The sequence below is a fragment of the Lontra canadensis genome, unplaced genomic scaffold (assembly GCF_010015895.1).
Source record: "Lontra canadensis isolate GAN:19392208 unplaced genomic scaffold, GSC_riverotter_1.0 scaffold76, whole genome shotgun sequence".
In the NCBI taxonomy this organism is placed as follows: Eukaryota; Metazoa; Chordata; class Mammalia; order Carnivora; family Mustelidae; genus Lontra; species Lontra canadensis.
The window spans coordinates 5,737,904-5,761,801 of record NW_022631070.1 but is presented as its reverse complement, the minus strand read 5'-3'; the positions used below and the strand labels follow the sequence as shown (position 1 = coordinate 5,761,801).

Sequence of the window (23,898 nt, the reverse complement as noted above, 5' to 3'; positions counted from 1 at the left end):
GTGGGAAGCTAGAAATAGTCTTCAGTTTCCTCACTCAGCCTTTTTTTTTTTTTTTTTTTAACAAAATATACTACTTGTATATAATAGGATGAAAAGATGCTGAAATGCTCACCATTTCCATATCTTCGGGTGTTGATATGACAGATGACCTTTTATTCTTTTAACTTTTTATTTATTTTAAATTAAATTTTATTTTATTTAGATTCAATTAATTAACAAACAGTGTGATATTAGCTTCAGAGATAAGGTTCAGTAACTCATCAGTTGTACCTGACTGGGTCTTGTGGCTCCTTATCTAGATCAGGGATTCTTCCATTTTGTCTTGGAAGCTCTGTACACCTCAGCCCGGCTGCAGCCTGCAGAAAGCTGGCAATCCAGCCATGTGTTTTCCTCTTTCTGCCTTTAATGACGTGATCGCTGGTGGTGGTGGGGTATCATTTCTTTCACAGGATGGTTGGAGTGAGAGGACCCTGAAATTATAACCGGGATGCTTGTAGTAAAGTGAAGAATGAGAAAGATACTTTTCCAGTATTGGACTATTTCTGTGTTCCTGAACATTTTCTTAGATACTACTAAACGGAGTATACTAAGCAGAGATCCATAATAAGACATTTTCAGTCATTTACGTAATGTTAGTTAAAACATTGACTTCGTATTAATTAAAACATTAATTAACTTAAATAATAACAACACGAAGTAAGTAGTAGATTAACGTCTTAATGCCAGGGAATTGTCAGTGTTGGTTTTGTTGCTGAAAGACCACTGTTGTCTTTTGCGTCGCCCCTCCGTTGGCCTCCTGGGCCGGCACAGTTGCCCAGTGATCTTCTCGGACCCTGTCGAGTTGCTGTGGACAGGAGAGCTCACCCCGACCCGGAGAGGAATGCTGGGAGCTAGGTGTTCCTCTAGGCAGGGTGCTTTGTTAGATCCTTCATTAATGTTTTTTAACTGAAGACAACTAAGGACTCAAATCCAGAAGCGATGAAAGAAGGGAATCCAGGGTGAAGGGAAAGGCTGCCGTTTCTGAATGTCGCGTGGGCGTTTGGCACTCTGCCCAGGCCGTCCAAGCCTTGGCTCTCTTCGATGGTTGTCTGATGGGGTTTCATTAATCGTTCTGGTCTTTTCTCCCCTCCCCGGTCCGCTGCCCTCCACAGGGTGTCAATGTATGGGCTCTGGTGGCGGCCATCGTCCTCCTGTCCAGCAGCGTGAACGACATCCGGCAGCTGCTCTTCTGCCTCCGGAGACCCAGCTCCACCGTGACGGTGCCGGACATCACGGAGACGCTGTACTGCCTCGCCGTGCTCCTCTACGCCATGAGGGAGAAGGGGATCAACATCAGCAACCGGTAAAGTTGGGGGAGGAAGATCCCAGGCCCGGGCGAGGGAAGGGCCCGCGCTGGCTGCACCGCCCAGCTCTAGCCCCGGGCACGCCGTGGGTCTCCCAGGGCCCCCCGCCCCAAGTCCACAGCGGTAAAAGGCAGGTGCTGGGAGGATCAGACATGCTCTGCGGATACGAAGTTCCACCCCGCTGGGAAATAGCGCTGAGGCCGGTGGACGCTCGAGGCTCTTGAAGCCTGACGCGACGTCCCCTCGCTAAAAGGAGCCTTCTGCCGTCCTGTGTGGCCTCATTTTCCTAGGGAAGCATTAAGATTCGGTTCCTACATTTCTGTTTTGGGGTGGAGGCTAAGCACTGTGGCCAAATCTCGCCTGCCTTACCGTCTCTAGGACGGAGGTGGTTCGTTCAGAGTGACCGTCGTGGTTTCACTCACCAGCGCGTGTGCACAGGGCAGCTGGCGGAGGGTCAGCCGCTGGTCCAGGCCTCGTGCACTGAGTTCCAGAGAGAGCAGACAGGGACTGCATAGGTGAGCACGCTGAACAAGAACATGGTAGTGAGCAGGGCACCTGGGTGGCTCAGTGGGTTAAGCCTCTGCCTTCGGCTCAGGTCATGATCTCAGGGTCCTGGGATCCAGTCCCGCATCGGACTCTGCTCCGCGGGGAGCCTGCTTCTCCCTCTCTCTTTGCCTGCCTCTCTGCCTACTTGTGATCTCTGTCTGTCAAATAAATAAATAAAATCTTTAAAAAAAAATTTAAGAGAACATTGTAGTGAGTGACAGTGGCTCAGAGAGAAAGAAGGGGGAAGTGTGTAAGGGAGGTGGGGAGCGCTGCGTTAGATTGGGGGAGGAAGGGGCATCTGGGTGGCTCAGTCGGTTAAACGTCTGCCTTCGGCTCAGGTCGTGATCCCTTGTCGGGCTCCCTGCTCGGCTTCTCCCTCTTCTCCTCCCTCATGCTCACTTGTGCTGTCTGTCGCGCTCTCTCTCTCTCTCAAATAAATAAAATCTTAAAAAGATAAATAAAACGACATTTTAAGATTTGAGGGGAGAGCATTTTAGCAGAAGGAGCAGATAATTTCAGGGTCCAAAGACGGGGATGAATTTAATATATCCAAGGAAGAGAAGTGGTCTGTTGTGGCAAGACTGGTGAAGAAGAGGGAGATGATCCACAGTTACGTGAGGCCGACAGCAGCCAGACGAGGAAAGCTGATGTGGACCATGGGGAGAGGTCCGCATGAAATCCAGGCTGTGGAGGGCAGCTGTCAGGGCGCCCTAATCCCCCGCCTGGAGATGGGCGGTGTGCTACTGCAGCCGGTCCTGGGGAAGCAGAAGTCCCAGGGAGGATTTCCTTTCTCTGGAATCCGTGAGCCCTTGGGGGGATGCATGGCTGAGGGCACCCCGTGAGCTGTGGCCCAGTCATCCTTGCTGGAGTTCAAGGATGGAACACGCGTGCTCCAGAAATGTCAGAGTATTTGCTGTGTTTCTGAGTTACATTTCAGTTTATTAAATGCCAGTTACATTGTAACCCTACTGTGGCATAGAGGCACAGGACAAGGAGATTTAGGATTAACTGGGACAAGACAGATATACACATGGTGAATAACGTTCTTACGTGCAGATTCCGAACCCGCAGGTTCTCTCCATCCAGAGAGGAGGAGTGGAGGGCACGATCTATTGGGTTTTGTTGTGTTGATGAATTTCTTCCTGCTTTACCTGGGAGGTAATATGACCAGAGACAGAAGTGTTGTGTCATTAAAGGAATTTGATGGTGCTCAGAGATCACTTTCCCTCTGGGGATGGGAAGCAGTGCGCTAAATGTGGGCGGTTGGTGCTGGAGGGGGAAGAGTTTGGGGTCAGTGTGAACACAGCTTTGAAGTGGCTTGTAGTGGGCTGTTTTCCCATTTCCGGGGCCTCTGCTGAGTGCTTTGTGTCATCATGGGCCCCTCTCGGTGGCTTGGAGGCCATTCTGTTTCCAGTCCTTGGTAATCACATCTTGCTCTCTGTTTAACATCCTTCCTTTGCAACCTTTAAAAATAGAATGTTCTTCGTGCTTCTACTCCAGTTATCACCTTATAGGAAGCAGGGAGCAGAGCAAAGGAGTCTGAGAAAGACAAGATGACATTAAGGTGATGTCGAACAAGGATCGCACTGCTCCGAGTAGAATTTGCAGTTGTTTTCAGCCGGTCTTGCTGCTTTTGTGATTGTTTGTCTCTTAGGGTTACAGCTAGTGCTTTGGTAGCCAGACAGCATGTCCTGGTCTCTCTCCTTCGCCATTACACACTGGAGCCAGGCACCTTCCCAGAGCTGGGCTTTCCGAGAGGGCTTTGGTCAGCTCTAGGTGTATTTAACATCTTTTCTTTCTTTCTTTTTTTCTTTTTCCCTTATAAAATGGTGGTAGCTATTTTCTTTTTAGAAATGGTAAGGAGTCCAAATACATCTGAGAGAAAACAGGATAGAGATTGTTACTTAATTTGAAAATCTCTAAATCTGCTTTTTCCCTATTAGGATTCACTACAACATTTTCTATTGCCTGTATCTTCAGGAGAATTCCTGTCCTCAGGCCCGAGAAGTTAAAGAGGAACCATCGGTTTGGCCAGGGTATGTGTATAGGGTTGTGTGTGTGTGTGTGTGTGTGTGTGTGTCTTTTGTCTTCTGTTCTCAGTTCCTCCTTATACTTACAGAGGAGGGGTGTTTTGTCTTAACAGTTTCATTGAGGTATAATTTACATGACATAAAATTCACCCATTTTAATTGTATAGTCCAGTGATTTTCGGTACATTTATTGAGTGTGCAACCAACGTCATAAACTAGCTTTGGAACATGTTTATCACCCCAAGGCGAGGCCTTTCGTTGGGTTAATTTCCTCCAGTCTGCCTGTTGCTTTGTGACAGTCCGTCACCTGGTCTTTGGAATTCCTTTGTTTTTCTGATGTCTCTTCTATAATGATTATAGCAAGAAAACCATCCAGCTTACACATGAACAACAGCTGATTCTGAGCCACAAGATGGAACCTCTCCAGGTGGTAAAGATCATGGCGTTTGCAGGTAAGGGAGCTCACCGTTCCTGCACTGGAGTGACTGGTTCATGCCTGTCACCCCTGCTTCCCTTTTCCCTGCTGCCTGCCAGAATTTCTTTACCTTGGTCTATTGTCCAAATACTGCAGTTAAATAATTTTATTTTTATTTTTTTAAAAGATTTTATTTTTATTTATTTGTCAGAGAGAGAGAGGGCACAAGGAGGGGGAGCAGCAGGCAGAGGGAAACCAGGTTCCTGCTGAGCAGGGAGCCCCATACGGGACTCGATCCCTGGACCTGGGATCATGACCTGGGCGGAAGGTGGCAGATACTTAACTGACTGAGCCACCCAGGCGCCCCAATTAAATAATTTTAAAAGCAGTTAAGGAATGCTTGTTTTTGTTTTTGTTTGTTTTGTTTGTTTTGTTTTGTTTTTTGCCACTCCAGGGAGCATCCACATGGAGTCCTGGTTGGACAGATGGTTCTTAGGCATTTGTTTGTGGGATGATACCAGCAGGACTGACCCAGCCGGTCATTTATCATTGTAAACGCTCAGGCACGGATCGCTCACGGAGGTGCGGGCCACGTTTCCGGAGCTCCCTGATTTCTGTTGCGTAGAGTCTGGGAGTCTCTCCCAGCACCGGGTTCTAACCTGCATTCCTCCATGATGCGAGCTGTAGTTCTCCTGCCTCAGTCAGCTCATTGCACTTGCAGGCTCCCAAAGCACTTGGTTATCCTTTTGTCTGAGCCTTTGCTCATACTCTTTTCTACCTGGAATTCCTTCCCGTTTCCTTTCTGCCTAAATATCCTGCTACAGACAACAGCAAGGATTCGTTCAGTACCTGGCACGGTGCTAAGTCCTAAGGACGTTCTGGAAGGTTGGTTGGTTATCTCTGTTTTATGGATAAGGATTTGACGCTCAGAGTAGTTGTGATGACTTGCCCCAGGTTAGATAAACACGTAAGCGGAAGAGGTAGAATTCACAGCTGCGTCTGTTTCTCTCCAAGAGTAGCCCCCCCAAACCCCACCCGCCTCCTCGCCGTGCTGTCCCCCACTCGCATCGGTGGAGGCTTCTTGAGCCGTAGAGTCCTATATGACCTCTGAACTCTCGCTGTAACTGATCGTGTGTACGAACTGTTGGACACCTGCTTATTTAATAAGTATAGACAACACACACATTTCATAAACACTTCCGCACTGTGTCATTAGACTTCACAGTAGCCCTGTTAGGGAGGGAAGGAGGTACCATTTTTCTACTTTTAGAGGTGAGATTTTTTTGTTTCCAAACCCATACTCTTTTTTTGGTTTTCTGCGTTGTCATTATACTCTCATTGTGTTCTAACTGTTTCAGCTGTGTTGGTATTGTATTCCTGAGGAGATTATAGTAAAGGAATCTTCCTTTATGGTTTTTTGTTTGTTTGTTTGTTTTTGTTTAGCATACTCCCAGTGCTTAGCATATGGCTGAGCGTGGAGTAGGTGCTCGTGAGTACTTGTTCAGTGAATGATAACTGAGTAAACGAACGGTGGAGAGGCAGGGCATGCCGGAGAGCTCAGAATGGGCCAGAAGCATCCTTGAATCTCACCTGCACACTCTTGCCTTTGGATGGTGACTGATGCGTAGGACAGCAGCAGCTGCTCGTACTGAGTTCCCCTGCCGGGTGCCTCGATGATTGCTTTATCCTGCCAGACCTGCAAGGTCAGCGTTACCCACGCATAGCTGAGGGGCACACCCATGGTCAGTGAGGTCCCACAGCTCGGCCTTCATGCTCAGCTGGAGCCGGCTAGAGCTGAGAGCCAAGCGCAGGTTAATCTGGCTTAGGATCTGCTGCTCTTTTCACTGCCCCTTATCAGCATTGAGAAACCTGTCACTGGTCTGGTCTCTAGCAGGAGATAAGATAAGCATGGGTGAGACCTGATTAGGGCATCCTTTGGAACAGTTTTTCCTGGGCAGAGGGTCACCTCCTTTCCTCTTGCCTTCCCCAGGCACCGGGAAGACCTCTACGCTGGTCAAGTATGCTGAAAAGTGGTCCCAGAGCAGGTTTCTGTACGTGACGTTCAACAAGAGCATCGCAAAGCAGGCGGAGCTAGTCTTTCCCGGCAATGTCATCTGCAAGACCTTTCATTCCATGGCCTATGGGCACGTCGGGCGGAAGTGAGCATTGTGCTGCCACCGTCTTTGTCCAATTCCTGGTTTTCCTGTTGTGAGCGTCATGATTACATAGGAACTCAGACACAGCAACACTGGGAATATGGAGTGCTTTCAGCTCCGCTTATAGGCAGGAAACGGAAAGATACGTAGTGATTTGCACTTCTACCCTGTAAAGATGCGTTGTTTGCAGATGGTAGTGTCGTACTGAGGGGGGCGTTCTCATTTCTCTGGAACTGAGGTGCAGAAAGTCCGAAGGACTGGTCTGGTGCACAGGCTCTCCCCAGTCTGACGGATGGGCTTCCCTGGGACGAGGTGGGGGGAGACTCGGCGGTCGTGCACTCGCCCCGGGCTGCTGGGGCCTCTGAGCGGTCCCTTGGAAGGGAGGGCTTCAGGGAACTCGAGTGTCCCCTGAGGGACCTCTTGGAGTCTAGTCCACACCGTGGAGCAGTGGCATTTGCCGTGAGCCTCTTCCTCTTCTGGGCTGTCGTCTGAGAGTCCCTGAAAGCCGGGGGAAGCTGTTTCACATCCTGCATGGACCTTGCTCAACCTGTCTGGCTTTTGTTTTCCCCTAACCTGTTGTGACATTTAACGTGGCCAGGTGGTGTCACTGTAGGGGAAGGGGCTCGAGTTGGGGGAGACCTAAGTACCGCGTTGTAACAGTCGATTCCTGTTCGTTTGGGCTGCGTGTTACAGGTACCAATTAAAGAAGAAATTGAATCTCTTCAAGCTGACCCCCTTCATGGTCAATTCTGTCCTTGCTGAAGGGAAAGGCGGATTCATACGGGCCAAGCTCGTATGTAAGACCTTAGAGAACTTCTTCGCCTCGGCCGACGAGGAGCTCACGATCGATCACGTGCCGATCTGGTGCAAGAACAGCCAAGGACAGAGAGTCACAGTTGAACAGAGTGAAAAGCTGGTGAGTGTGTCAGCCTCGTCAGGTCCGGGGTCGGGCGTGGAGGAGCGCTGGCGTGGTACTCTGTCCCGCTTGTCTTTCCGTCTTCCAAACTGCCGGCACGTCGCACGCGCGGAACCCGTGAGGTGGCGTGCTCTCTGTGAAGCGGGCTCACAGACCTTCCACTTAATTTGCACGCTGCTCCTCCTAATTCAACAGATGAGGCTCGTCCTTCCACATGGCTTATAGGAGCTTGTCATTGGGCTCGAATCTAAAAATAAGGAATCTCTTTGCGGATTTTCCTTGTCTTTTCAGTCATTGGCCATTCTTCGTATGGCTTAGTCATCAGTCGCAAGCCTAGAGAGCTAATCCCGCTTTTCTGGCTCATCGTATCTTGTGCTCTTCCCGCCTGCACTCCCCGCCCTCCCCAGCCCCGCCCCAGATCTTGTGCTCTTTGAGCGGTGGTCTGTCCCTGGGCTTGGTACGGCCCCAGCCTCTTACTCATCTCTGCACTTGACATTGTTCTAAGGCTGTCGTGGAGCCAGAGGAAGGGTAGGGAGGTGACGGCCCCTCACCGTGTTGCGATGGTGCCTTTGTTCAGACCTCTGTATATGAGAATGAAAGTGATTTCAGGAGGTGTCTTTTCCAGGGTCTTAAACTGTGACTTGCCATATCACTTGCTTTCTAGAACGGTGTCCTTGAAGCCAGCCGACTCTGGGACAACATGCGGAAGTTGGGGGAATGCAAAGAAGAGGCTTACCAAATGACTCACGACGGTATGCCAGTGCCCCCTTCTTGACACCTGTTAAATGTGACTGCTCTGCCTGCGAGCTCTGACTTGCCGCTCCCCTCTTGTAGGCTACTTGAAACTCTGGCAGCTGAGCAAGCCTCTGCTTGCCTCTTTTGACGCCATCTTTGTGGACGAGGCCCAGGACTGTACCCCAGGTGATAAAGTCTTCCGGACATCAGTAGTCTCAAACACATAGAAGCAACACCATGATTATGGGAGAGGACACACATGTGACATGAGCTGATTATTCTTACTTGTCGTAAGGAAGAGGCACAGAGGATAATTTAGTCACACACAAATCCTTTATTATTCGACTGTGAATTTCAGCAGTTGTCCTTCTCACCCCGCCCCCCAACTCAAAACAGATTTATTTTTCTGTTAATGTTTTGCTTCGGTTACTCTTAAAATGTTGACTAAGCATAGTCCATCCGGAGACTGGGACCTGGACTCAGGCTGAGTGGGAAAAGCTAGTCAACTTAGAGAGGACAGTGTGTGCGTGTTTTTCAAGTGGCTGATAGAAAATAGTGTGCCTCCGTGGGGTCCTTTTTGAGCTTTGAGTTACAATGTTAGAGAAGACAATTTGCCTCGTTTTTTATTTGCTTATGTGGTTTTTTTTTTTTTTTAAAGACGCCATCATTTATCCGGGACTAAAAGTAATCTGCATTCCTAGGCTCAGAAGTGGTTTCTCTTGTCCCTTATATAGTTGTTTCTTTGCATTGCCTGCGTATGCCGCAGGGAAAGACAACTCCATTATCCAGCGTGCCCTGGCTTCGTTTCATGAAGCATTTTCATCTTTTTCGGTCGTAAATACGGGTTCTTTGTGCTCTGTGAGTCGGCGTTCCTTCAGCTCTTTCACTGTCCCTCTTATTGGTTGCAGCTATCATGAACATAGTTCTGTCTCAGCCATGTGGGAAAATCTTTGTAGGGGACCCACATCAGCAGATCTATACCTTCCGTGGTGCAGTCAATGCTCTGTTTACAGTCCCTCACACGCACGTCTTCTATCTCACACAGGTAAGAGCTCTCTCTGCTTCCAAGTCCCCAGAACTGTAGAAGCAGGCTTTGTGCTTCCCCGCCCTCGCTTTCCCGCGGTTCCCCTGTGCCAGGCGCCCAGTACGTAGCAGATCCTTGCTTCTAAGCGCTGGTTCTCTGTGGTTCTCGGGGTCTGCAGAGTCACCTCTGTGTTCACAACACCTGCGTGTGCCGTTGTCACTGTGCTCGCATTTGCACCGCTGACGCCTTCCCGGGGGTGGGGGCCGTGGCACCGCGTGGTGTGGCCGTCATCGTGCTCTTCCTGCAACGCACGCGGGGTCAGACAGACAGACAAGGGCGGTTTGCTCCGGGACGTCCTGCGGTGACAGCATTCGGACAGCATGGACTGCTGGCCCTTGGGTGCGTCTCTGGGATCCTTGTGAGCAAGCGGCCAGAGTGGCGGAAGCACATCTGCGCACGGAAGCGTGTGGGCTCCCGGACCAAGGGCGCTCTTGGGTTTGAGCTGGGAGCTCAGCCCGCTGCGCTTGTGTGTCGTTCCTGTCGGTACGTGAAGGAACAGTTGACAGGCTCCGGTCTTTGGCATTTTCTCAAAAATGAAGGAAGTGAGCTGTGACTTCAAGGAAAACAACTGACAAATGTTTGTTGCCAAAGAAAAAATTCTTGCTTTCAAGTGAAACGAGAGTTTGGAAAACTTGTGTCTGCCACTGAACGTGACAGCTCGGGGCGTCCTTGGCTGTCTGAGAAAGCTGCCACGATCCTCCCTTTTCCAGTACCTGTCTGTGGGAGGCTGTTGGGGTATCTGCATAAATTATGGAAAAATCCTCTGCAAAGAAGATTTTTATCTTCTCTCGCACTTACTTACTTACTCAACCATTTCTTTATATCAGTGTGGACTCATGGATATTTTATTTTGTGTTTTGGGTTGCGGCTCACTCGGAGTGATCCTATAACCACACAGTACTGTTCATCCAAAGTCTTGTGTTTTCCTGAGTTATATTGATGTTCACCAAAGCACATGGTAGTTTATTACTTTAAGTCATAAATGCATGGAAAGGGCAATAAGTACCATGAGTTTGGAGACAAATGGCGTCTTTCCAGCTGCACTGATAAAGAAGTAGGGTGTGGGGCCATGCTGTGAAGGGTAGGAGACTGTTTGGCCCTGTGCCGAGGCAGGGGAGGGCCGGGAATGTTCAGGAAGGATGCTTGGGGCTGGCCATGTGTGCAGCGGTTTTAAATTAATGTTGAGGGAGGTCTCTGAGGTGAGGGGAGAAACCCCCAGCCGCCCCCCCCCCCCCGTATAATTTACACTTTTTCATTAGGTTTTATTGAGAAGGAAGGGTAGCTTTGCTTAAAAGAGAAGTTTTCTATTGGTCTTGGGGCAGGAGAGGAAAACAAGGCTGTCCAGGCTGTGAGGCCTGTTTGGAGGGCGTGCGTCACCTTTTTCCCCCTGTGCTGCTCTTCCTGTCTTGTAGCAAGGGTGAGACCCCATGAAAGTTTGTGGGAAAGAGTCGTCGGACAGAGGCGTAGAGACGCATCTGGCAGTGGGAGGGAGAGACCGAGCGGGTGAGGCGTGGAGTTCGGGTTGCTGAGCTGGGCTGGTAGCCATGGTGAGAAAACCAGTCTAGGTCCCGCGATGGGAGAATTGCCCAGATCGGGATCTGGGGCTAAGGGGTAAAGGAAGGTAGGTATCCCGAAGGTTCCGGGATGGCAGCTGCAGTTCCGAAAGCTTAGGAGTCAAGTCAGTGGTCATTGGATTGTGAGTGGGTTTACAGTGGGGACTTTGCAAATCCCCTTTCCAGATAGGGTGAGTCAGGGATCAGCAGTTGGGTTCGGCAAGGCTGGGACCTCGCAGGGGCAGACACGTGCTAACCTGCTTCAGGGAGGGGTTGTTGACTCTGTTTGTTTTGTCGTTTTCCCACAGAGTTTCCGATTCGGCGTGGAAATAGCATACGTGGGAGCTACCATCTTGGATGTCTGCAAGAGAGTGAGGAGAAAGACTTTGGTTGGAGGAAACCATCAGAGTAAGGCTTTAGGTTCCTCTTCATTTATTTGTTCCAAAATTAGTTTTCCTGTTTATCGGGATTTGCCGCAGAGTTTGTGCTCTCTCCCAAAAGGTGGCATTAGAGGTGATGCCAAGGGCCAGGTAGCCCTGTTGTCCCGGACCAACGCCAACGTGTTTGATGAGGCTGTGCGGGTGACGGAAGGGGAAGTCCCAGCGAGGATCCATCTGATCGGGGTAAGAGCACCTTTCCGTCGGCTGCTTCCCGCACAGACACAGACCTAGCCGGTGGCAATAGTCGGCTGCATTCGGGTTGTGACGCAAGCAAGCGTTTGGGGTCTGGGGCGCCATCTGCTCCGTGGCTGAAGGCGTTGTCCCGGCCGTTCTGCTGACGTTAGCCCAGTGTCCCTACAAAGACCCAGTGAGCACTGAGGACCCCTCTTCCACTCTTCGAAAGCACTAGCGCCCTTCTCCTCTTTGGTCTCCCTGCGAGGCGGCTGGCTGGCTGCCTGCGGGTGTGGTGGTGTGCGGTGCTCCTTAGTGTAGGAACGAGGGAGCGGCTCACATGGAGGGTGTGCACACCTGGGTTCTAGCTCTGGTTCTGTCACTAACTTTGTGTGGCTTGAGGCAAGTCACAGCTTCCGTGTGCCTCATTCTCTCCATCTCGAAGACAAAAATAATGCCTTTCCTTTACCTGGTTCACGGGGAAGTTAGGAGCAAGTGACACGTGTGTGACACTTCTAACTCTTGAGAGCAAAGTGACATGACCAAAAGACAGTCACTCCTTTTATGAAAAATGGTGGGTTCCGAGGACTCGCTCTGTGTGGGCACTCAGTGAACACAGTAATCAGAAGGCGGTCGGAGCTTTCTTTGTCTTACCGACGAAGATTATACAGCCAAGTTCCCGAAGTTCTGGAAATTAAAAGGAAAAAAAAATCACCCTTAATCTGAGGATTTCAGATAATAATTTTCCCTTTTGCTATTTATGTCTTTGCTCTTACAGACACACATTTCTACATCATAGCAGTAACAGGGCACACACACATTTGTGCCTTTTTTACTCAACACGTAAGCGTCTTCTCTTTCGCTGCATTCATGACTGCAGTATTTCATGTAGTGACCGTAGTGTAATTTGGGGACCTTTGTCATTGTAAGAAGATAGCACTCTTGGGTATGGCCCGCGCCAGGCATGGCAGACAGTAGGCAGTTGTCCCTCCGTCACGCCCACGTGTCATCTGAAGCATGTGTCCACACTCAGGATCACTTCTGCTTTCCAACACTACCACTTGTGGGCTCCTTTCGGTCTCTGTTTTATGTTAATGGTTTACGTGTCCCTTCCCCAAATGAGGACAAATCCTTGGAGTGTGGCGCCGTGGAGTCATGGCCCTGGGCCGTGCTCACACGTGCTTCTGGGTAGAAAGGGCTACACTGTGACCCAGGCGGGCCCCTTCCTGCAGGAGCTAACCTTCCAGAACATACAACAGTCTGGACCTGTAGACATTTTCTAGCGTAGTCCTTTCCTCCAGGGACACCACGGTAAGTATCACATGCTACACGTTGTGTTCAGGTGTCCTCATGGCCTCTGCCGTGGCCATCTTTCTGTTCCTGGAAGGTGGATGGTTTCAGTTGCCCCTTTTAGGCAAGAAAGCAGCGTGCAGCAGGTTCTTGCCACCCCCCCACCTTTTTTTTTTAAACAGAGGAAGAGGGGTGCCTGGGTGGCTCAGTGGGTTAAGCCTTTGCCTTCAGCTCAGGTCATGATCTCAGAGTCTTGGGATCGAGCCCCGCATCGGGCTCTCTGCTCAGTGGGGAGCCTGCTTCCTCCTCTCTCTCTGCCTGTCTCTCTGTCCACTTGTGCTCTCTATCTGTCAAATAAATAAATTAAAAAGAAAAGAAAAGAAATGTTTAAACGGAGGAAGAGTTTGAGGTAGCAGCTGAGACTTAGTGTCTGAGGTTCCTGAGCGCTCAGGCCGCGTGGTGGCTAGTGCTTTTGTGCTCAAGGAGGTCGCCTGCTGTGTGCTTTGGGTGCGATTGAGGTCCGTTTCCACAAAAACACCTCATTTCAGAATCCCATATCTACGTTTGCTTTACTTTGTTTTGTTAAAACAACAAAAAAAACAAAAGTCCCACCAAAAAACTTTTTCAGGGGATTAAATCATTTGGATTGGACAGAATCATTGATATCTGGATCCTTCTTCAGCCGGAGGAAGAACGGAAGAAACGTGAGTAGCCTCCTGGCCGGTGCAGTGGACAGAAGCGCGCTGGTGACCGGGATGGGAGAAGGCTCGGGCTCACCCTGTGTCAGCGATCTTACTTTCCTTCTGGAGGAGCGGGGACCAGTGCGGCTCTCTTCCCATCAAGAGTGGGATGCCCGAGGCCACCTGTCACAGAGATCCTGAGAGCACTTTCCAGACCCTTCTCTCAGGAGTCTGCGTTTCTTCCTATTGTCGGTCCCTTAGGCTGTCTTCCCTCACCATCTTTCTGTCTGCCTGGGCACCTTTACCCGCCGAAACCTCTGCATGGGCCCCAGACGGTCATTTCTAACATCCTATAGCGTAGTTCTTTCCCACACTGCGCTGTTTCATATCCCTGTGAAGTAGGTAAGGCTGTCGAGGGTTGGGCCCTTGATCCTAAGTTTGGAGACGGAGAGGCTAAAGCACAGGTCCTTTCTGACTTGCCCAGGGTCACACAGCAGGTTAGTGATGCAGTCGGGACTAGAACCTGGATTCCCCGGGGTTTGTGCTGGTCTTGGCTAGGAATGTGGAGCTGCTGCCGCGTAGCTTAGTGTGGCCTGTTGTGTTAACCCGAGTGTGTGTTCTCCTCAGAGAACCTCGTTATTAAGGACAGGTTCATTAGAAGATGGGTGCACAAAGAAGGCTTTAGTGGTTTCAAGAGGTACGTGACGGCGGCCGAGGACAAGGAGCTGGAGGCCAAGATTGCAGTCGTGGAGAAATACAACACCAGGATCCCAGACCTCGTGCGAAGGATTGAGAGGTGCCACATAGAAGACCTGGACTTCGCAGGTGAGGAGGACAGGGGTTCCTCACCTCCCGGCGGGAGGGCGGTCCGACGGTCCTCTTCCTGGGGGTCTCCGGGGGGCCCAGCGGGTTAAAACTCAGACACCCCCGCCTCAGAGCCCGGGGGATGGGGAGCAGAGCTGGCGCTCTTCCTTACGGGCCTTCAGTTCTGTCGTGGGGTCTGCCCCGGGTAGGACTGCGGGCAAGTGGCTCAGGGCTCCCGTGGCTCCGTCCCTTTGCCTGCAGACTGCAGGTCTGGGCCAGTCCCCGCTAGCTCCGGCACATGATTCCCAGGTAGTGGCCTGTCTGCGCTGAAGTTGCTCCTTCCCCGTCTTCTCATTTTTCTCTCCTTCTCTTTTTCTTTTCTCCTTTCGTTTCCTGTCTCTCTACCCCCACCGCTGTCCCCAGAGCAACACGTGGGCAAGGAAGGGTCCTGGCTGCGCCATTGCTTTTAGGAGCGTGGTGGGAAGAGCTCGCTTTTCTCTTCCCCTCTCCTTCCCTTCCCTGCCACACCCCCACCTAACCGTGCGCTCTCTTTTGAACACAGAATACATTTTGGGCACTGTGCACAAGGCCAAAGGCTTGGAGTTTGACACCGTGCACGTGTTGGATGATTTTGTGAAAGTGCCATGTGCCAGGCACAACCTCGCGCAGCTGCCCCACTTCCGAGTCGGTGAGACACGTCCGTGTGCCGCCTGCCCACGGGGCTCCCCTTGTCGCCTGCTTTCTGCTGGGTGTGGTGGCCTCTTGGCAGGACCCTTCTAGAAGGAAAATAAAGGCACCTCCTAGCTCCCAGTTTTTTATTGTCACACTGTGTGTTTGAGGAAAGCGAGTCTTGTGGGTCCGCCACTCCCAGGCTGCGGGCGCGGCGGTCCTATTTCACTCTGGGTTTTTTACCACAGATGCCGGCTGCCCAGCCTCACAGGAGCTTTGAAACAAGTCACCTGCTCCCCACAGGTGTTGCTGTTCAGACTTTATTTATCTGAGAGAGAGAGACAGGGTGTGTGCAGGCCATGTGGGGGGGAGGGGTGGAGGGACAGAATCTCAAGCAGACTCCCCGCTGAGCACGGCCCCTGACTCGGGGCTCGACCCCAGGACCCTGAGATTGTGACCTGAACCGAAATTAAGAGTCAGACATTTAACCGACTGAGCCACCGAGGCGTCCCCAAAGTGTAGGTTTTTTTTTAATTAATTAATTTTTAAAAGATTTTATTTATTTGACAGAGAGAGATCACAAGCAGGCAGAGAGGCAGAGAGAGAGAGAGAGGGAGAAGCAGGCTCCCTGCTGAGCAGAGAGCCCGATGCGGGGCTTGATCCCAGGACCCCGAGATCACGACCTGAGCCAAAGGCAGAGGCTTAACCCACTGAGCCACCCAGGTGCCCCCCCCAAAGTGTAGTTTTTTAAAATTAAATGTCCTTTTTACTTAAAGAGGCCAGGAACTCATAAAAAAGTAAGCACTTTGTATCATTTGTTTGCTTTTATGTAAGTTTATTCTCAAGGCAACTTGTTATGTTCTGGGCATCTGTGCAGTCATTTTGGTTTTGAATCTTAGAATTAAACCATGTAACGTTTTTCTGCAAACAAACATTCTGTTGATTATGGACTCAGAATTTGGGGTGTAGCCTACATTGGCAGGCTGTGAGTAGAAATGGTACAAACTCCTGGTCTCTGATGAATTTATTCCTAACGTAGAGAGACGTGGTGCTGAAGGTAGGTTAGAGCAGAGTGGGGCAGCGGAGTGGCCCGAGGCAACAATGGCTCCATATTGGAGAAGAAAAGTTTATTTAATATATTACTACCCTTTTTTTTTCCTTGCTGGCCATTGCATGTTTACATATTTTTATATTTTATAACTGCTTTATCAGGGTCTGATTCACATACCATAAAATCTGCCCATTTAAAGTGCACAGTCTGGTGGCTTTTAGCATGGTTACCGACGAGTGGCTCAAGGCCACGTTCTCACCGCCATGCTGGTGTGGTGACTGTCAGGGGCCAGGCTTCCGGGACACAGTAGAGGGATGTGTGTTTCTTCTCTGCTTGTCATATGACAGCCCAAGACATTTCCAGAGAGAGAGACAGAGACAGTGTCTGGAAAAGGGAAGAACATGGGCTTTGGAGACAAGTAGCCTTGGGTTCTACTCACGGACCCTTGCTCAGCTTCGGCCTGTGTGTCTATGTGACTTGGCCTCTGTGAGCCTCAGTGTCCCCGTCAGTCCCACACAGCTGTTATGAGGAGATCTGGGGGGATGAATGAGAACCTCCCAGGTATCAAACGACCTGTGAACGGGCTCCGGGATTTACCAGTCGCAGCAAAGGTTAAAACTCAGTATTTTGTGCCACTAGTCTATCGGGTTTTGTATGTTTTTGGAGTTGGTGTTTGGAGGAAGAGTTTGTGTGTGTAGCCAGCAGGTCTTGAGAGGTTTTCCTTGGTGGGGGAGGTGGGGGCGGGGAGGGGTAGTGAACGTGTAGAGGAGAACACACATTTTATTAGCAGGCTCTGAGCTGAAACCTTTCTTCCCTTCACTTTCTTTAGAGTCGTTTTCTGAGGATGAATGGAATTTACTGTATGTTGCAGTAACCCGAGCCAAGAAGCGTCTCATCATGACCAAATCCTTGGAGAACATTCTGACTTTAGCTGGGGTAAGAGGAATCAGTCGCACAAGTTACTTCAGCAACATTCAGAGTTCACTGGGTTTGAATAAGGGATCAGTCTGTGACCTGGGAAGGCCTTTGGTTCAGGATCCCAGGCTGGCAGAGAAGGGCTTCTTTTGGCCTCATGGCTGCTGCAGGAAGCGTTGTAATCAAAGGGACAAAAATGCGGGTTCTCTTAATTCTTTCCTGATTCAGTTTTACAGGTTCTTTTTAAAATCTCCACTGTTGATGTGTTTCTTAATTTCTCCCTTGCTCACTTTGTGCTGAACAGTCTTGGGGAGACACCAGCAAGAATGTTTCCTGTGTCTGCACTCCCTCCCTCCCTCTCCCCAGTTCGTTTTGAACCGGCAACTGCTGCTACCACCAACAGACTTCTTCCGAGGAAAATGTCCTTGGGGAGGGGAGAAGGAATATTCAGGCACTAGGCCTCTGGTCCAGAGCTAAGATACAGGGAAGTGTCGGCGCTCACTCTTTATTCCCTACAAACCAACCTGCTCCCCCCACTTCTATCCAGTCCTCTCCTGCCCTTCACAGGTCGGGATGTAAGCCGGGTAGTCTTTTCAGTTTTGTTGGAAATGAGAACAGAAGTCTGAGCTCACAGTGGCTACTTGGTCCATCTTTCCTTGAACCAAAAATACTTAAGCCAAAAACCAAAAACTTCAGCGTAAAAGTTACTGTAAATACTCTTTCTTCCTTTGTTGTCTTGAGAACAGAAAAGACTGTGCAGCCAAAGCGCTATATTTCGTGCTCTCTCAAGGAGGTGGGACTGTTGGGAGCTGTGGAGTCTGAGCCGTGAACGCCAGCAGCTTTGCACCTCGCGGCGGGCTGGTGGTGTGGGGCACTAATCGGTTTTTAGTACATGGTCTGGAAGTCCTAGCGTTGTTCAGTGGTGGTGACACAGAACCCTGATGCTCAGAATGGAACAGCGCCCGTTTCTAGGCCCCGGAGGTGACATGGCGGCCAGAGAACGCCTGCCCTCCCCCAGCCTCCATTCCAGGCGCAGAGCTGGACGATGACCGAGACAACACACAGGATTTCTCTTCCCATATTTGAGGAAGATGGTGTGAGGGCCTCCCAGGGGGAAGCTTTGCGGACCAGTACTCTAGGACCCGTCCCAAAGCAAAAGCTTCTTGCGTGAGACTGACTTCCTTGAGTGTTGGTAGCACTTTTTTCTTCTAAGCTGCTCTTAGACGGGCCCATCTGGCCATAGATTGTTTCTGGAATTTGAAATCAGCTGCATGTTTCGCCAGGAAGCTTTGCTTTGCTGGGGCCTCACCATGGGCGATGGCTTTTGTGTCAGATCCCAGAGCCAGAGCCCCTTCTTTGGGTTGTGTCCTTACTGGCACCTGGGTCACCCAGCGGTTTCCAGAGAGGACTTAGAGCAGAGCTTTGCATGCTTTTTCTTGAAAGGGCCAGACAGTAAATGTGTCAGGTCTCTGTTGCAGGCCGTATGGCCTCTGGTGCATTGGCTTAACTCTGCCCCAAGAGTGCGAGAGCAGCTGCAGGCAAGTCGTTAATGCGTGAGTGTGGCTGTATCCCAATAAAACTTTACTGACAGCGGCAGGGGCTGGTCTGGACTTGGCCCCATGGTTTAGAGATAAGAGCAGATGTTCTCAATCTCTGAGCTAGGACCCCAGGGTGGGAGGAAGTAGAAATACAGTTGACCGTTGAACATCGGGGTGAGGGGCCCTGAACCACACCCATCCCCTCCCATACCCCTCACCGTTGACAGCCGGTAGCTCTTGACTCCCCTAAAACTTAACTAGTAGCTGACTTTTGACCAGAAGCCTCACCGATAGCACAAACAGTCCATTAACACATGTTCCGTATGTTGGATGTATTCTGTCTGGTATTCTTATGATAAAGTAAGCTAGAAAGGGAAAATCATAAGGAAGAGAAAATACATTTACAGCATTGCACTATAAAAAAAAAATCCGTGTGTAAGTAGACCCGTGCATTTCAAAATTGTTTGAGGGTCAACTATAATTTTTACATATGAACAATCTCTAGGTAGAGGTTACATGAGTTTTGTATGAACTTTGACCGCAAGTATCTTTTTAGAACCTGGAGTGTGGTTTTCTCTAGACTTGGTGCTGCTCTGGGGGCTGGATTCATCACAGAACCGAGCTGCCGCGTTGGTGACTTGGGAGCCGAGGTTGCAGAGCAGTGTCCGCTTGGCTCAATGGGATTTTTTCTAACTTGGGAAAATTCTGAGATATTTAAAAGTCAAGAAAGTAATAAATTGAATTGCTACATACAAATCATACCTATATACAGTTGGAATATATATCTCTAAAAAAAAAAAGTGGACCCCCCCATAATTACAGTGCCGTTACGTTGTAAAATTTATAATAGTTCCATGTGGCCTCTGCTACCCAGTCCATATTCATACTTTTGTGATTGTCTCAAAAATGCCTTTTTTGAGTTGTTTTGTTTAAGTCAGGGTCCAAACAGAATTGTGAAGTCTTGTACGTTTCTTAATAGAGAGCAGTGTAAGACCCCCCTCCTTCCTTCTAATGCACTTGTGGTGGAGTGAGTGTGCTACAGAATGCACCATGCTAGATTTGCTTTCTTACGTGGTTGTGTAGATCTCGGTTCCTAACAGTACTTATTGATCACTTATTTACACTCTTCTACTGAAGAAGTAGTTACAAAGTAGTACCAGTATTCCTGTAAGCAGAGTACTGAGTACAATTTGAGATTTCCTGACAGCCCCGTTTCTCCATATTCCACTAGGACGTGTTGTACGAGTACCATGTTCTGAGGGCTCTTGAAGTAAGTTCTTTTTCCTCTGGGGTTAGATCCACCAGTGTAATTAAAGAAGATAGATCTGTTTGTTTGCTGTCTCTACAGGGATTGCTTTGCTTCTTTGTGACTTAATTATCTTTTTTGAATGTATAAGATTTATGTTTATTTATGTTATTTATTTATGTTATTATGTTTTCAACGTCAGAACTTTGTATCTCATTCTGTCTTTGTCCCCTTCAGACTCTCTCCCTGCACCATTGATAGCTATTTTTTAAAAATTTGTGTTCAATGTATCCTTCAGTATTTCTTTTTGCAAGTATCAGCAGATACGTATAAATTTTCCTATGCTCCTTTTTCGTGAAAGGTGACATTCCCTAGCTAGCATTCTGAACCTTGCTTTGTCGCTGGGAAACGTATGTGGAGATCACTCCCTGTTAGTCTCGCGTGCAGCTCTTTCTCATCCCTTGGGACCGCTGTGGATTCGTCACTGGGTCCGTGTATCATGGCTGGTGTAGCCCCTCGCTGATGGCCGCTGGGCCCTGTCCAGTCTCTTGCCTTGAGGAGTAATGTCACAAGGCATCACAAGGCACAAATCGCTTTCTGGTTCGCCAGTGCATCCTGGGGTATACGTTCTAGAATCTCAGTTTCTAGGTAGAGGATAAATGGGTATGTGATCTTTCTAGATGCTGCCAGGTTTTCCACAGAGATTGTTTACCTGAGAGTCCCACCCCACCAGTTACATAGAAGCATCTGAAAGGCTTTTTAAAGCTAGTCGGAAGCTCGTCAGTTGGTGATCACCTACCTTTTATGGGGAACATGAATTTTCCCCCATGTAGAAAAGGGTACGGAATTGAGAGAAATACTTCCCCCTTGCTGAGGCTGGGTTGGAAAACATCTGTTGCTCCCATAAGGGCCCTGAGGGAGCCCCGGAAACGTGGCCCGTCCGTGTGAGCTGAAGTTTGGGTCCGAACGCCCTTGCGTGAGAGGAAATACTTCTGCTTTTTGTCACGGCCGAGGCCTCTGTTTGGAGACATCCTCTTTGGAAGTGGCCAAGCCCCTGCTCTGCTGGGAGAGGAAGGCTGTGGGGTGTTGAAGGCTCTGGGCAGGGGACTAGGATAATGAAGTGGAGAACATGAAAACACGTGAACGGGGCAGCCCTGCATGCTGAGGCTTTCGAACAAAAGGAAGCCATTGTTCCTGCGACCCAGAGTGAGAAGCCACCGTGGTGTCTGTGACCAGGAGCAGGTCAGGCAGCCTCCTTCTCTCTCACCGCCTTAGAACATCTAGCGAATCCCCAGAAGCCCTATGGTTCCTTTGTTTCCTTAAGTTTTGAGGAAGTGAAGAGAATCACTGCATTGTTGAATGCAGTGTCGGGAAGTCATGTGGTTTCTCAGAGACAGCTTCTCGGCCTCCCAGAATCCACGAGTCTTAATCCACGTGGCACAGGTGTATCCTTGGCACAGTGCCTAGCACACTGTTGGCGCTCGGGAAGGGTTTGTCCCTGGATGAGGGCGGCCCCTGTCCTGGCCTGGGGCTGGACCAGGCCCGATTCTGAGGCCCTGGTGGTCCTCGGCGCACAGCTCAGTACTCCTGGCCGGACAGTTTGTGGACAGGTCACTCATCACTCTGTGCGCCTGTGTCCTCATCTGTGAAGCTGGCACAGGCTGGGGCTGCAGCTGGGGCTGCACCTGCACCGAGAGGAGGGGGTTGGGGAAGGGTCCGAGTGGCTTGACGGGGTAACTGTCGGTGCATTGGGAGAGTGCGGGCTGGGGGTCCTCTGAGGTGGTTACTGGTCTCGAGGTTACTGGTCGTCGAGACGTTCGGCTCCAGGAGGGAGGTATGGGGGAGGGGGGCTGGCACCCGAGGAAGACGTGGAGTCGTGGCTCGCACGCACTCATCCATTCGGCACCTCTCGTGGCGAAGCTCTGTCGTCATGTGCCTGCTTGTCCTGGAGCTTTGTGTCTGCAGATCGCGGGAGAGGGGGAGCCTCACTGTTGCCTGGCGGTGAGAGAGCACAGGTTCTGGACTTAGACCCAGGTTGGAGCCCCGTATCTCCTGTGGTCCCACCTCTCAAACGTTTGCATAAGTGACCTCCTTTCTCAACTCTTGTGCCCTCCTCTGTGCAACGGGGATGAGGACCGGATCGCCCCCAGGAGGTGGTGGGTGAGGACTTAGGAGCTGGGGACCCGACGGCTGGTGAGGACCAGAGCAGCCTGGAAACGTTTAAGGAAGGGATGCAGAGGTAGTGGTGTCAGGTGCCTTTGGGTTCCTGAAGCCTGAGGGTTCAAGCGAAGCTTTGGGGTAGGTTTTGTTTTCCTTCCTTGGGATAGCGTTTGCCGCGGCTATGCGGGTCCTCCTGCTCGCACTTGACTATGACACGAGCCCTTTGGCAGTTCCCTGGACGATGGTGTTTCCCAGCGGCTCCTGTCTTCACACCTGTGGCACTAGCGGACCCCCAGGACGTCAGGGAAGAGTGGAGGTGGCTTGATTAATTGACTGTTCCCTCCGTTGGCAGCCCCTGTGTCGCGCCTAGCACTGTCGTTAGCGCTGGGCAGTACAGGTGACTAGACAAGAAACACGCTCCATGGCCTTGTGGAATTTAGAGTCTGGGGGGTAGCTATTAGGCAGTTTTGGGTCCACCAGCAGGATTTTGGGGAGTGGAAGAGTCTGCCACTTTGACACGTGCTGTATAATCGTGCCTTGGGCCAGGTGGCTGGTCGTCTCGATGGCCAGGGCAACTGGACAGTTGTCTCAACTGTCCTCTCACTGCACCAGTGCCTGATTGTCTTCAAGCCAATTGTAAAGGAAAACTTATTTTCCCCACGATGTTTGGGGTTTTAAAGGTGTGGTTGGTTGGTTGGTTTTTAGCTTTCAGAAACTGTTAGACCGTGAAATGATTCATTTGCCCAGTGGGAGTCCGTCCGCATCTTAAAGATCCTGGTTACAGCATGGGGCCTTAAGCAGAGCCCCTTCCAAGGGCCACTCTTACCGGAGGCAGAGCGGCCAGCACGGCTTCAGTCCGGCTGAACAGGCAAACCGATCGCTCAAAGACTGTTCATTCAGAACTAGAATCTAACGCCCACGGAGGTGTGTTACGGGAACGGTTTTTCTAAAATCGCCCTCATTTTCAAAGGTAGCCAAATGAAGACTCATTTGTTTGTAAAATAAGGCCAGTTTTAACAAAGTTGGCCTAATGGTTCACATAAGCATGGCAAGAATAGTAATTCCCCCCCCCCCCCCCCCCCGCCTTTTTTTGGATAAATTTGCTCTGCTGGAACTTTTCATAAGGAATTTCACATTCACCTTCTAACAGCCTCTTGAGGCGAAGAAGACAAACCGAACACTTGGCACCAGACATTACCTACAATACTACAGATTTCGGTGAACTCCTATCTTCGAGGTCCCCAAAATATCTTGAGGTTCCTGCACGTGTTGGGAGGTGACCTTCTTTACTCCTCTGGTAAGGCTGCTGGGAACCCTATAAGCAAGGTACCAGACTGATTTTTCCAAGGGGTTTCGTTGGTTCCATAAAGTCATCCTTAGTTCCTTGAAACTGTCTGGTCGTATCTGAGCCTATGCACATGTCCCTCAAATAGGACATTCCTGTCAAAGCCTTGGTAATATAACCACTGTTTCTAGTTGTGTTCTGTATAAGACCAGATTCTCACCAAACTTACGCAAATACATACATTTCTATAAAAATAAGAATAGTCAGAGTTTCTGAATTCTGGAGGGATCAGATTGGGAGAAGAAGGTAAGTGTTGCATATTTGTTTCCAAAGGAATATTTTACCAAATTTCTCTAAGTCATAGCCTTAAATCTGGAAGAGCAAACAGAGAACCAGGGATGGTTCAAGCAAGAATCCGTTGGAATGCACTCTTTGCCTTAGTTGAAAGCCTTCCTCAGGAATGAGGGACTCCCAGCGGCAGGAGCACTGCCCATGGTCCTGCCTCACAGGACCATCAGGGATTGCCTTGACCGAAGACAGCTGCCTTGCCAAGGGCATGCCCTCAACCTACATGGTCACAAACCAGGACTCTTGCCCCCGTGTAGGATGCCGTAAAGAGTAATCCAACTTTGGGAACTCCGCAGAGAACCAGCTGAGGTTCCTGTTGATACCGAGTCACTGTTCAACTCGTGTCTGATCCCACGCGCTTTCACTCCCTTCCCTTCCCCATGCATCAGTCGCTCCCTAATAGACTCTTTATATAGTAAGTCTTTGTAATCTTAGTCCTGACTGTGCACAAAACTCCTTTCCAAAGATTCCCTTCTCACAAAACTTCTAGAGCTTTACAGACTTGGTTCCCTTATTTCTAGTA

The 23,898-nt window shown here is 50.0% G+C and overlaps 1 protein-coding gene across 4 annotated transcripts in view; it reads left to right on the top strand.

Annotated features, from left to right (window-relative positions):
• The window catches only part of FBH1 (F-box DNA helicase 1), a 48,041-nt gene that overhangs the window by 18,232 nt on the left and 5,911 nt on the right, over positions 1-23,898 (top strand). For 3 of the 4 annotated variants that reach the window (XM_032881651.1, XM_032881654.1, XM_032881652.1), the window contains 14 exons: positions 1,152-1,342; positions 3,833-3,925; positions 4,280-4,371; positions 6,325-6,493; positions 7,184-7,406; positions 8,071-8,158; positions 8,241-8,327; positions 9,050-9,186; positions 11,087-11,186; positions 11,280-11,401; positions 13,308-13,383; positions 13,987-14,184; positions 14,726-14,851; positions 16,713-16,819. In XM_032881651.1, coding sequence (XP_032737542.1) covers positions 1,152-1,342; positions 3,833-3,925; positions 4,280-4,371; positions 6,325-6,493; positions 7,184-7,406; positions 8,071-8,158; positions 8,241-8,327; positions 9,050-9,186; positions 11,087-11,186; positions 11,280-11,401; positions 13,308-13,383; positions 13,987-14,184; positions 14,726-14,851; positions 16,713-16,819 — 1,809 coding nt within the window. The remainder of the gene's footprint in view (positions 1-1,151; positions 1,343-3,832; positions 3,926-4,279; positions 4,372-6,324; positions 6,494-7,183; positions 7,407-8,070; positions 8,159-8,240; positions 8,328-9,049; positions 9,187-11,086; positions 11,187-11,279; positions 11,402-13,307; positions 13,384-13,986; positions 14,185-14,725; positions 14,852-16,712; positions 16,820-23,898) is intronic. The other variant, XM_032881653.1, reaches the window with a different exon arrangement.